This window comes from Pleurodeles waltl, chromosome 2_1 (assembly GCF_031143425.1).
Source record: "Pleurodeles waltl isolate 20211129_DDA chromosome 2_1, aPleWal1.hap1.20221129, whole genome shotgun sequence".
Lineage (NCBI taxonomy): Eukaryota > Metazoa > Chordata > Amphibia > Caudata > Salamandridae > Pleurodeles > Pleurodeles waltl.
The window spans coordinates 822,826,509-822,839,126 of NC_090438.1; the positions used below are offsets into that span (position 1 = coordinate 822,826,509).

A 12,618-nucleotide genomic window follows, 5' to 3' on the forward strand; every position below is an offset into this window, starting at 1 on the left:
CCCACTTCCAACCTGCAGCTTTGATTGTTCTCAGCTGGGACACAAGAAGTGTGACTCTGTTTGTCCCAGGTAGCCACCCACAGGTGGGACCTCTACAGGGATGGCCAATGTGGCATTAAGGGTAAGTAGTCCCCCAGGACAGGTCATAGACTATGCTGTGATCTCCCTTAGTTGGGAGGTAGACTCAGAGGGTGAGTTGGTGGTCTCAGGCTGGGTGTTGTCCCTTCGACTTGGTGACAGTGAACAGGGTCCAGGTCACTGCTCTGAGGGACACCAGAGCTAGCCAGACCATGGTAGTGGTAAGGCTAGTTTCCCCAGAGTAGTACACCTGCCAGGTGTGAAGGGTAACACCAGTCCATAGGCAGGACTCATTTGGCCCTATGGTTCCAGTATCCCTAAAGTGCGGTGGGGAGGGGACCCAAAGGACGGTCATAGTTAGTCCCCAATAACCCAAAGACTTACTTCAGGGGAACGAGTTGCCCCGGTGCCAGGAGGGCTGGGTGGGGCAGCTGCCATAAGCACACTAACAGGTCTGTTCTCTGGGGATAGCATTCCCAAGTACAGGGTACAGGACCCCAAATGGAAGAGCAGGGCAAGCCCACTCCTGTCTCCTGTTCAGCTTCACGGTGCAGACCCTAGGCTTGGTGGCCAGTTTCAGAATGCCACCCCTTAACTGGTTGGGGGGGTAGAGTGGAAAAAAAGGGTGCAAGGCACATTGGGCTATGCCCCCCACTCTAAGAAATGAAAGAGGGCAGAGACTCCTGGATGGCCTGGTTACTGCCACTGACAGCTGTCAGTGGCCTCTGTTGGTTGCTGTCCTTATGAACACAGATTTCCTTGAGTTAGGGAGAGAATTCAGACCCAAAGGGTGGAATTGGCCACATCAGGTTGTTAGCCTTGGTGGTACTGTCTGCCTACTGGGATGCACCTGTGAGCAAATTAATGTTAGGTGCTGCACAGATGGGGTCCACAGATAACGGGAAGGGTTGCCCATGGGTCAGTTCAGTGAGTCAAAAGAATATTAACAGAGGGATCCAACTAAATTTAGAATGGTGTAGAACTGACAAGTGCCCCTGCAGTAGTGGGCCATTGTCCACGTTCTATCGCCTAACCAGGGAAGTCCATCAAGGTATTGATTTGTCTACCCTGGTTTTAGGCCGGTGCGATTATGTTGGACCTGACCCTTTCTGCAGGGTCATCCCCAAACTTTTTGTTTTATCCCTCCTCTTCTTGCTGACTTCATTTTTGTTGGCATTAGGACTCTGGAGACTTTACACGTGCTAAAGTGTATATGCTCTTTGCTGAAAACATGGCAACATTGGCTTATTCACAATTGGCATATTTACTTTACTTATAAGTCCCCAGTAAAGTGCACTACATGTGCCCAGGGCCTGTAAATTAAATGCTAATGGTGAGCCTGCAGCACTGATTGTGCACCCACTTCAGTAGCCCTTTAAACCTGAATCAGGCCTGCCATTGCAGAGCCTGTGAGTGCAACTTTAAACTGCCATGTCAACCTGGCAAGTTAACCCACGTGCCAGGCCTACACCTTCCTTTTTAACACATACACGTCATCCCTACAGTAGGTCTTGGACAGTCCCCAGGGAAGGGTGCAGTGTATTTAAAAGGCTGGACATGTATGGTTTAGTTTTACATGTTCAGGTAGAAAAACTCTCTAATTCATATTTTAGAACTGCAAGGCATATCTCTCCTGTAAGTTAACATTGGCATTGTCTTATTACATTTTATAAGAGATGGAATTCCCAGTTTTGGTGTCTCTGGAATCAAGATCTAAAATGACAACTTATGGTGAAGTTGGATTTTAAATCTCATTGGAGTCTCCCCCACTTCAAAGGCACCACTGGGTATAAGAACTGGACTTCTGACACTACCAAGTCAGTACATTTCTGGACTTAAGGACATTCTGCCTAGAAGAAGGACTGCTATGTTGCTTAAGGGACTGCCAGTCTGCTGGACCCTGCTGGACTTTGCTGTACTCCTGCTCTGATGGGCTTGCCCTCTTCTTGCTGCCCTCCTTGCCTGAGAGAGAGAAGGACTGGACCTGCATCTCTACATCTCTAGAACCAAAGCGACTCCAAGGGCTTGCCTCCTGTTCTGATGCCTCACGGACATCAAAGACTTCACTCACCTCTGCAATAGCTTCTGAACTCTGTTAACTGTGAGTTCTACCCTGCCAAGTTGTGGCAAACTAGTCTTGGGCCCTAGGAAGTGAGTTCTGCAGCTGTGTTCTAAGAAAATCCACATATTGCTGTCACTGCGCCGTTAAAAACTGCAGCAACTCTCCTTGACACTGGCGCTTCGCCGCTGCCGCTTAGGATGAGGAATTTGCATTGCTGTTTGCACGGCTCAGGATCGACGCATCACCATCAACTCAGTGCATCACCTTTGCCTCACTGGCTGCAAGGCTCAACGATGAGGCATCGCCTTCATTGCAAAGGGATCAATGCTGCACCACTGCTCAAGGATTCGAATCGTCTCCTCTGCTCCTCGCACCAGATCCTTGATGTTGATACAACCCTCCACACAAGGTACTGTTGCAACAGGACAAGGTTGGTCCCTCTAGCTGACCCGCACTCTATCGCAGTTGACCTGAACTTTGGATTTACTCCGGTCTAACATGACTAGATAGCACTGGTTATCGCTTTAAGTTTCTAAGCACTACACTGGCGGATATTCTTTAAAAATTCATATCTTGATGTCTACTTATTGGATTTTTGTTCTTATGGTTTCATTTTGTTCATTAAGATAAGATCTATTTTTTTACTTGGTGTGGATTCTCTTTATGTGGTGTTTTCACTATTTTATTGTTTCAAGTGTTGCACAAATACTTCAAACATTGCTTCCTAAGCTAAGCCTGCCTGCTCTGTGTCACGCTACCGGAGAGTGAGCACAGGTTAATTTATGGTGTGTATCTGACACAAAAGTGATGTTGGGTGATTAATCTCTCAAGAGTCAACTTTGTGTTGTATAATTTGTTTGATTGCCCAGACCCTAGAGGGGTATAGTGGGCATACCCCTAGTTTTGCATATACAGATACAGGGAGTAGGCAATAAAAGAAGTATGCATAATGCTAACCTCTAGTCTTGATATGAAGTCCGGACTATGGTAAAGCTTGCAATCTGACCTTTCTTAAATTCTGGATCCAAGCCATCGAAGGGACCAGAAGGGTATTTTCACTTATTGGTGTCCGTACTCAACACACTCCAACAGGTAGGGATTACTCACAGAGCAAATGGAATCCCTAATCAGCAGTTCAATATTGACAGATCACTCACAGTTGGGTTTTTGTTCTTGTTTCCATAATATAACTACCTAAACAATATTACCCAAGTGGAAGTGTACTCCCAGGTAGATACTGACCAGGGTAAAATCAGATGGCCCATGGTGAAGCCAAGGGTCTTACTCCACTCGGGTCAATATCCACATGGGAGTGCCATTTCCATTGTGTATTCTTCCATTGTACTGCAAAGTGAGTTGAGTCACCTGCAGGAGTGTTTTATCTACAAAAATAATACATATTCATATCCTAAAGCTCTGAAGAAGAATATACACCAGCAAAGTACGTCTGGTTGACATGGCACTTTACTCACCGCTTCAGCCATACTGCTGTCTGCATATTCCAGTTGTCTATGTACATTTTGAAACTTGTTGACGTCTAGCGAAAGATAAGAGACATACATTAGTCTTTTGAAATCAGAATAACATAACAGTAAAGAGCACAGGTGCTAATGAAGTAGTCTATTGGCGCTGATGCCCACTGCACAACAACATTCAACTTTTTGATTCAGAGGTCAGGCAATACGTTTATTACCTCTCAGCATCCCTTAGTAGTTGGTGCAATATCGGACATATTTAATAGTAGTATTTTTGTTTACTTTTTTCGAAATAACTTTTCATAAAATGTTATCACAAACTTTATCTGACATCAATGCATAGGCATTCGAAGTTCACACATTCTCACACCTTTGGGGAAAAGGATGCAACCCTTATCCCTATCAAAAACCTACAAATATGTACTGTAACTTAACATTTCCGAGGACTTTAAGGGATAGATGCGCATTCCAAGGGTCTGTTCACAGTAGTCTCTTTTGAGTTGTAAGCTTGCCAACGCCAACAGTTCTACACTCCCTATGTGATATGTTTGTTTTCTTGAGTGCCTTAGTGAATTGTGTGTGTGTGTGTGTATGTGGTTGAGAAGCACCAGCAGAGCACTTTAACACCCATGCAAAGCACATGTATCTTTACTCTCCCACCCACGGTCCGTAATAAGAAAGCAAGTTTCTACATTCAGTGGCTGTATGTGTGTATGTGTGTAGTGTATGTATGAGTTGACCTCTGTGACTTTTTGTTTCACACATCAATATGAGAACGTAGGTGTGTACGTATGTATGCTGAATGCATGTGGGTATTTGTGTCTACAAGTATGTGTGTACAAGTGTAATTGCATTTGTGTTTTCTTATGTGTGTGTATATATTTGTGTATATTTGTTTGAATGTGCGTGACAATGTTTTGGAATGTGGTGTGTGTGTATTCCGTGTATGTGAGTCACTCTCACCATTTGATAAAATCGTGCACAGGCAGCCATAATCCCAGGTGCTCATGTATGCCTGCACACACTCACAACACACAAACAAAAAACAATTCTTTCTTTCAGCAACTAAATTTAAAACAGGGAATACGAGCAGACAGGATTACACTGCACGTGAAATACATTAAATTCAGGCTCACAGATAGAGAGCAACCTCAGCCTGAACCCTATGAGAAGTTGGAGCTTGTGACGAGTAAATATTTCCTCATAGGGAAAAATACCAAATAGATGGCCAAGTATTTGGCTGAAAATGAATAGTAGCCCTGGATTTTATATTCCAATATTTTGGGAGAGGTCTCTGAATAGAGACATGCTCTCCATGAGCCTGGACTGGATGCGAGGCAGACCATGGGATAACTGTATCCGGGGTGACCTAGAGGATTCCTTTGAACTCTATAAAGCACGGAAAGGTCTGCTCAGGACTTCCATAGGTGGTACACCGGTGCTTGCCTCGGAGTTACCGCAAAAACAGGTGGTATTCCTGATGAATGGGTTGACTTCTTTTTAACTGGAATTAAGATTTACGCACAGAGATCATGTGTGCTAAAAGAAAGAAGGAATGCCCGTTGTACATTCTACTGGTGTGAACGGCATGTTAACCCGGCATATGTACATTTGAGACTGGAACCTGGCCAAAGCAAAGCCATCACTTGACTGAGAATGTTTTGTTAGCGAAGAAATATTGTTTGGGAGGTACCCCTTTCATCTGCCAGGCATGCCTTTGGTAATGGGGGTATACCAAACAAAACAAAGCATTCCTACAAAGCACAAAAGAACAACCATAGTTGTTACTCCAGAAGTATCAGTACTGTCCCACAGAATTGGAACTGAAAAGGTTTTATTTCTAGAGGGAATCAAATATGCATTGTACAATAATCAGGTCCTGTAATTCAGATTTACAATGACATACGGTGAGACTGATACATTTTTCCAATGTTTTATTAATGGTAGAGTTTATTTTTTGTACCATGCCAGTGAAATGAGACGCACCTGTTTTCAACAGTTAAAAACCTGGAATACTTTTCATCCAAAGGGCCGAGGTGTAGCTGTCATTTCGTGTGAAAGCTGAATGAATTAAAAAAGACCATTGAAAGGGATCCATCTGGCACAGTTGTGGTGTGGAGTTATTATATGCTATGGGTTTCTTCCAGGAACTAGTAATGAAATAAACTACTTGAGAGGAGGCACAGAAGGCCGATCAACAATAAGGTTATAAACCGCACAGCATGAAGAAGACTATGCCTGAATTAAGGGATCAGACTGTCAATGTTCAATATGGCGGGAGAACAAGACCACCATCGCAAAGGTTTAGGGCATCATGACCAAACTAGGTTTATCTTATCCATCAAGAACTGCAGCTCTGGTGCAAGGCCTTTAACTGTGATATACTAGTGGGCTACAAAAGGTGGTTTCTTGGCAAATACATGAAGTGGACTATGAACCTCAGCACTTTTCATAGGTAAAAGGTAAGATCCTCTTGTGGCGCTTTTTACTATCTAGGTACCTCGGTACACCTCCACAATAGATACTTTTCAGTATTTGTTAAAGTATTTTTCACCTCAATGTTCCAGATTTTCAAGTTGCAGATCAAGTCCCAGTGAAATCTGCCCTCCTTGTCCACTCCACTGAAACCATAGCCAGCTGCATTGTTAACTGCATCCGCTTGAAAAGCAAAAGAAAAGGTCACAAAACTTCAGACTTTCTTACAAAAATAAGAACATTCATTCCATTTATATAAGTACATGATAGAATACAGTCTATATTAAGTCTAGACATTGCAGAAATGCCCAGCCTAAGTAATAGGCTGGTCACCAACCGGAGAACATTTCCCCAAATTAACTTACGGATTCTACATTCGCATAACATACAAATTAGGAAAGCGTGCCCAATTATCCAACTAGAAATATAATTTAAGATATGTGGACCTCTTTAATGCACAACTGAATACAATAAACTTTGGAAACATGGCAACTTCCAGAAAAACATCAAAAGTGTAGCCGTGGGAATAGGAGGCAACCCACTAAGGAGAACATTTCAAAGCAGCTTCACAATTCACGAAACAGAAGTACAAGATTTGCTTCTATTTCTTTTGTGACATTAAGACACAGGTCAGTAATTTTAGCCTGGCAAATGCGTAGAAACAATTGTATTTCTATTCTGGAAAAAAGAAATCTTGCCTATTGGACAAAATTGATTTAATGCATGAAAAAGTAATCACTTTGAATTTGCACACAGCTGTTGTTTGCGAGTACTGCCCTTGACTTCTTGCTGCCTGAGGCTTAGGCAGTGCCAATCTCAGGTTCAATGCCCAAGCACTTTGTGGCACATTCTACACCAGGGCTACCACAATAAAGATTCTGCAATGGCAACCCAAGAAGTAAGAGATATCCCAGGTGGCTCCTACGGGATATGGGGTGCTGCTGCAGCTCAATCCTACAATTGCAAGGCTCCGGCAGTTACTGGCTACCTTCACATTTCATCAGGCTTCCTATTACTTAGTGGATACTTCTGAGTTTTCTGGCACATCAACCATAAGACTGTCTTTCCTTTAGTGACATTATTGTTCTAGTGAGGGCATGTTCACTACTATGAATGTCTGAGGAGAAAACTGGAACATTCACACCTTCTGACCTGAGAGGCAAATACTTTGATGGTAAACTGCCACTGCAGTTTGTATGGTAATATTTCTCTTTAAAGGATCTATGTTGTATTATTACTTCTTGATTACATGACAAAGGAGTAGTATTATTAGCCTTGGAACAATCATACCCGTCTTAGGCTCATTGTAAAAGTGAACAAAGAGCACAATAATATGTTTTGTAGAGATAACTGTGTTACAAACCCTTTTTCTAATCTCTTATTTAGATAATGCTGTTTTAAATTATGCAAAACTATCTCAAACGGGCTTTCAGAATGTATTGTAAATTTCCTACGTCAGAGATTGCATTTTTCATCAAATAGCCACCTTTGTGGTCATAGGAAGATATGTGTTTTTTAAATGCTTATTGCTAGACCTGGCATCATTGGTCTGGTTTCCCCTAACTTTTTGCCTTCAGACCTCCTGTTAATGCTGACTTCATTTTTGCAGGCCTTAGGATTCTGAGCACTTTCCACTGCTAACCAGTCCTAAAATGCTTGTGCTCTTTCCATGAAACATGATTCGATTGGCATATACCCAATTAGCATATTTAACCTACATATAACTACCTAGTAAAGTGCACTATGTGTGCCCAGGGCCTGTAGATTAAATGCCTCTAGTGGGCCTTCAGCACTGATTATGTCACCATGTATGTAGCCCTTTAAACATGACTCAAGCCTGCTATTGCAGAGCCTGTGTGCAGTTTTTAACTGCCATGTCGACTAGGCAAAATAACCCTTTGCCAGGCCCAAAATGTCTTTTTTATCAATACATATACATCACCCTTAAGGTAGGCCCTAGGCAGCCACATAGGCAGGGTGCAGTGTATTTAAAAGGTTAGACATATACTTTTAAGTTTTACATGTCCTATAGGGAAAACTCTTTAATTCATTTTTCACTACTGCAAGGCCTACCTCTCCCATAGGATAACATTGGAGTTGCCTCATAAACGTTTAAAAGTATAATTTTTAATTGGGAAGAGATAGGTTTTCCAAGTTTGGTACCTCTGGAATCGCAATTTAAAACCACAATTTATTGTGAAGTTGGATTTTAAGTTGCAGTTCTGAAAATGCCACTTTTAGAAAGCTGGCACTTTCTTACTTTAGCCATTTGGTGCCTGCTGCCTGTGTCTACTCACATATCTGGGGTGGGAGACAGCTGGGCTTTGTATATTCCTCCTAGGCAGTAACACAGAATGGGAGCTTAGGTGTGACCTGATGGTCCTCGATGGGCCATCCTGGGTGGGGATGAGAGGAAGGATCTGGAAACAGCCTCACTTACACCTGAATAGGCTGTGTCCTGTCCACACACAAAGGGCTGAATAACACCCTGTAGTGAGTCTGGAGACAGTGCAGGTAGAGGAGTAAGTCTGTGCACTTCAAAGGCATGGAAGGCATGCTGAAGAACTGCCACTCTGCTGGATTGCTACTGTGCTGGAGTCCTGCCTTACTGAGCTGACCTGCTACCACCTGCCGTCTTGCTTGGGAGTGAGAAGGACTGGACCTGAAAAAATTCTTAAACATTTGGCTTGACTTTCATTCTCAAGTCTTTTGACGATCTCTCAAAAACTATGTCCCACAGTTCCTCAAGAGAGAAACCTGTTTTTTCTTTGTTAACGTGTGCACACTACCTAGGGAACCTGTTACAGAAACAGAATCTAATTAGTAAAGGTAAAGACAAAGGGACTGCTTTAATCATCTCTGTGGTCAAACAAGTGTTTCAGAGATTATTCCATTATGTCTAGGTGTGACCTAAGTGGTCAGACTGACAGTAAACATTCTGTATTCTGATTCTCATTTCATCCAAGATTCTCTCTCAAAAACAACATATTTGGAGGCACTCTTCTCAAATGATCCTAACCATATAGTTTGGTGATGATACACCACTAGTTTATGGATTTCTTGAGTTCATGTTTTATAAACCCAAGCAAAAAATTATTTTGGTTCTGAAACATTCACCATGTTGCCATAGCTAGTATTCTGCACTACTAGCACGATTCTGCTTATTGTCATTAAGCAACCATTTGATCATTCTCAGTATGCCCTTTGTTCTAGAATATATACAAGGGATGAAATACTCCCTGGCGTACACTATAAATCTATTGCAAGTCACTGAGACGTTCCATAACTATATAGAGGAAAGAGGCTGCAGGCCGAGTTCCTTTACAAGGTTATGGATCTCTAGGGTGACTTGCAATATACTTAATATGTAAGAAAGGGAGTACTTTATCCCATATAATAGATGTTCACACCATCACCTTTCCCACAAACTAATTAAAACCTTGGTGCACAGCTCATTCATATGAGAGAGCCTGCATGTTTGGAAATATGAAGCGTAAAAATGAAACTTCGAATGCAAAATTAAACACAATAAACAAACAAACATTAGAAACAATTCACTACAAGTCAGTTTTATTTTAAAAAAAAGAAAGAGCTGCAGTAGCTCCAAGTACGTAAAAACATGCAGAAAAATCACAACTTTTCTCTCTCTAAGGGCCAGATGTAGCAAACTCGTGTTTGCTATGCAGAAATGCATTTTGCGAGTCGGAACCGACTCGCAAAATGCATTTCCGAGTCGCAAATAGGAAGGGGTGTTCCCTTCCTATTTGCGAGTCGCAGTGGTATGCAATTCCAATTCCATGGAGTCGCAGTTACCATCCACTTGAAGTGGATGGTAACCCACTCGCAAAAGGGAAGGGGTCCCCATGGGACCCCTTCCCCTTTGTGACTGGACCCAAAATTATTTTTTCAGAGCAGGCAGTGGTCCAAGGGACCACTACCTGCCCTGAAAAAATCAGAAACTAAAGGTTTCGTTTTTTTTTTCTAAGTGCAGCTCGTTTTCCTTTAAGGAAAACGGGCTACACTTGGAAGAAAAAAACTGCTTTATTTAAAAGCAGTCACGGACATGGAGGTCTGCTGTTCCCAGCAGGCCTCCGTCCCCGTGAGTGCCCAGAGTCGCTATGGGGGCGCAAATTGCGACCCACCTCATTAATATTAATGAGGTGGGTCTTTGCGACCCCATAGCGACTCGCCGAAGGTGTCTGAGACACCTTTCTGCATAGCAGATTGCGACTTGCAATTTGCGAGTCGCACGGACTCGCAAATTGCAAGTCGCAATTTGCTAGTTTCCTACATCTGGCCCTAAGAGTGTAAAAAATGAAAACATGTTCTCTCTGCACGTCAATGTAAACTAGAAAATAGAACAGAAGAAAGAAATGCAACCGTTTTAGTTGCTTTAAACAGCTGCTTAAATTATGCTCCGCAACCTGACCTGCCTTTCACCTCCACTGCTAGCTCTAGCAACAGGCATTGTGATGTCAGAACTTTACTGCAATAATTTATAATAGTTGGCTTCTGACATCTTTTCTTTATAATCTGTGACTGACAGCGTCACTAGTCGCTGATTATAAAGAAATAAGATGCTGAAGTTTATAAAGGGTTTATAGAATCCCATGTATTATAACACGAAAAAAATGTTATCACAAAATACAGTCAAACAATGTACCCACCTTTTTTAAAATTTATGGTTGTCTCTGTATTTATCAATTCACACAGGCACTAAATGACATGCACAAGCTTGTACTTGGTATGGAACGCCAGTCATCCCTCAATTTCTTTCCGTGTCAACATTTTCACTATTTTAGATCAGTGCAACTATGTCCAGTTTTATAAAATTTGCAAGACATTTAAAGATAGTATTTATTTTATCTTTTTGGCTTGTTTTGTTTTGCCACATACATTTTATGTGAATGGGTGTTTCTAAATTCTGGGTATTACTTCATATTTGATATTTGGCACAAATAAAGAAAAATCTAAACAATGTATCTAGCATCATCTTTAAGGAACTGTATAGGGTCTTCTGTCTTTTTTAACACTATTCCAGGACGGATCTATCCTGTTGATCAGTGTTACTTTTAAGGTTCCCTATGACAGATATCAGCTTCTGGAGGAGGAGGAAGAAATAAACTGTTCATGAGTATCCCACCACGGTAGCATACATCTCCCACTGTCAAAGAGAGCATCATCCCACATTCTACTTCTCCCTTCCCTGAAAAGGAGAAAAGAAACTAGTTGTGTGTATTCTGCCAAGGTAGCCTGCATCTCACAGTGCTTTGTCCTCATTCTCCATTCTTATATACCCGCTCACAGAGCTGAGCCTCATCCTCCCTATTTTTTGTGCAAATGGTTGGCCTTGGAGCGCCAATTCCTTGCCATTGTTAGGTGGATGGAACACTAGGTCTAAGCAACACACTGTTTAAAACAAACTCCTCCCTTCTTCCTAAACTGACTTTCAACAAGTCGGTCTGCTTGGTTGGACAAGAGTAGTCTAGATGGCTCCCTGTGGATCTCTATTCTGGGGTGTATTCCATTTTTAAAAGGGCTTGGTCAGCTCTCTATTCACCCGTAGCCCACAACTGCACGAACTTCAAAAGCTGACTGGTCCTGCTCCGAGAACTGCAAGTCAGTAAGCTGACTGCTGTCGGGCACCAGAGCAATGACACTTTGCTTCACTTGATCTGCCTTGACAGTGAGGGCAGCCTACGGTGAATAACAGCCTTCACCTGTTACAATGAGTAACAACACTACTAACTGCGATAGTAATCAGTCTCTGGTGAAAGTGGTCAGAAAAGTTTCTCGAAAAGAATCACATGATACATCCTAAATAATGATGACATCATTTTCTATTTAGTCTTAAAGCAAATTGTGGTTTTAGCAGCTTCTTGCTAATGACACTGATAACGTGTTACAATTATCACTTTGATCAATAACCTAGTAGTACACAGAGCACTATGTACACAATTTAAAATTAACTACAAGGTTATTTCCATTTAAAGGACTATGGGGAACACATTTTGAAGAATGCAATAATTGTGCTGAGTTTACCATAGAGTGATAGACAGAGATATTTCCAGACATACTGGAATTGTTGTTTGAATAGGTGACATGAAATATGACTGTGGTAAAATAAAAATCTGATATCTACACAAATTGTTGAGCGAACATAATCTGTATTATGCATTTTATGAAGCAGTAACGGGCCATTCAACCAGATTTTGAATTTAAAGATAGGTAAGAAAACAAATGAGGTACACGGTATAAAAATTTAATGAGTCAGTCAGTGTAATATGTCCTGAAGAACGCTTTAAAAAATTATATTATATAATTCAAAACTTCATGATAATATTCTTATTAGTCAAGGTGAATTCTTGTTCTCCAAATCCCCGACTGTCTGGCACATTTTAAGATAAAATTAGGATTAGTATAACTTTCCCCTACAAACTATCTACTACCTATTCTAACTATCTATTGGGTCTGTATTTTGTATGTGTGGAAGAAGATTAAACGGATGCCCAAGAGAAACAACTAATT

General features: G+C 41.7%; 1 protein-coding gene across 1 annotated transcript in view; it reads right to left on the bottom strand.

Moving 5' to 3' along the window:
* The window catches only part of MBOAT1 (membrane bound O-acyltransferase domain containing 1), a 359,954-nt gene that overhangs the window by 47,941 nt on the left and 299,395 nt on the right, over nt 1-12,618 (bottom strand). Inside the window, exons 9-10 of the mRNA XM_069218765.1 lie at nt 6,170-6,273; nt 3,613-3,677 (exon numbers count right to left, since the gene is read on the bottom strand). Coding sequence (XP_069074866.1) covers nt 3,613-3,677; nt 6,170-6,273 — 169 coding nt within the window. The remainder of the gene's footprint in view (nt 1-3,612; nt 3,678-6,169; nt 6,274-12,618) is intronic.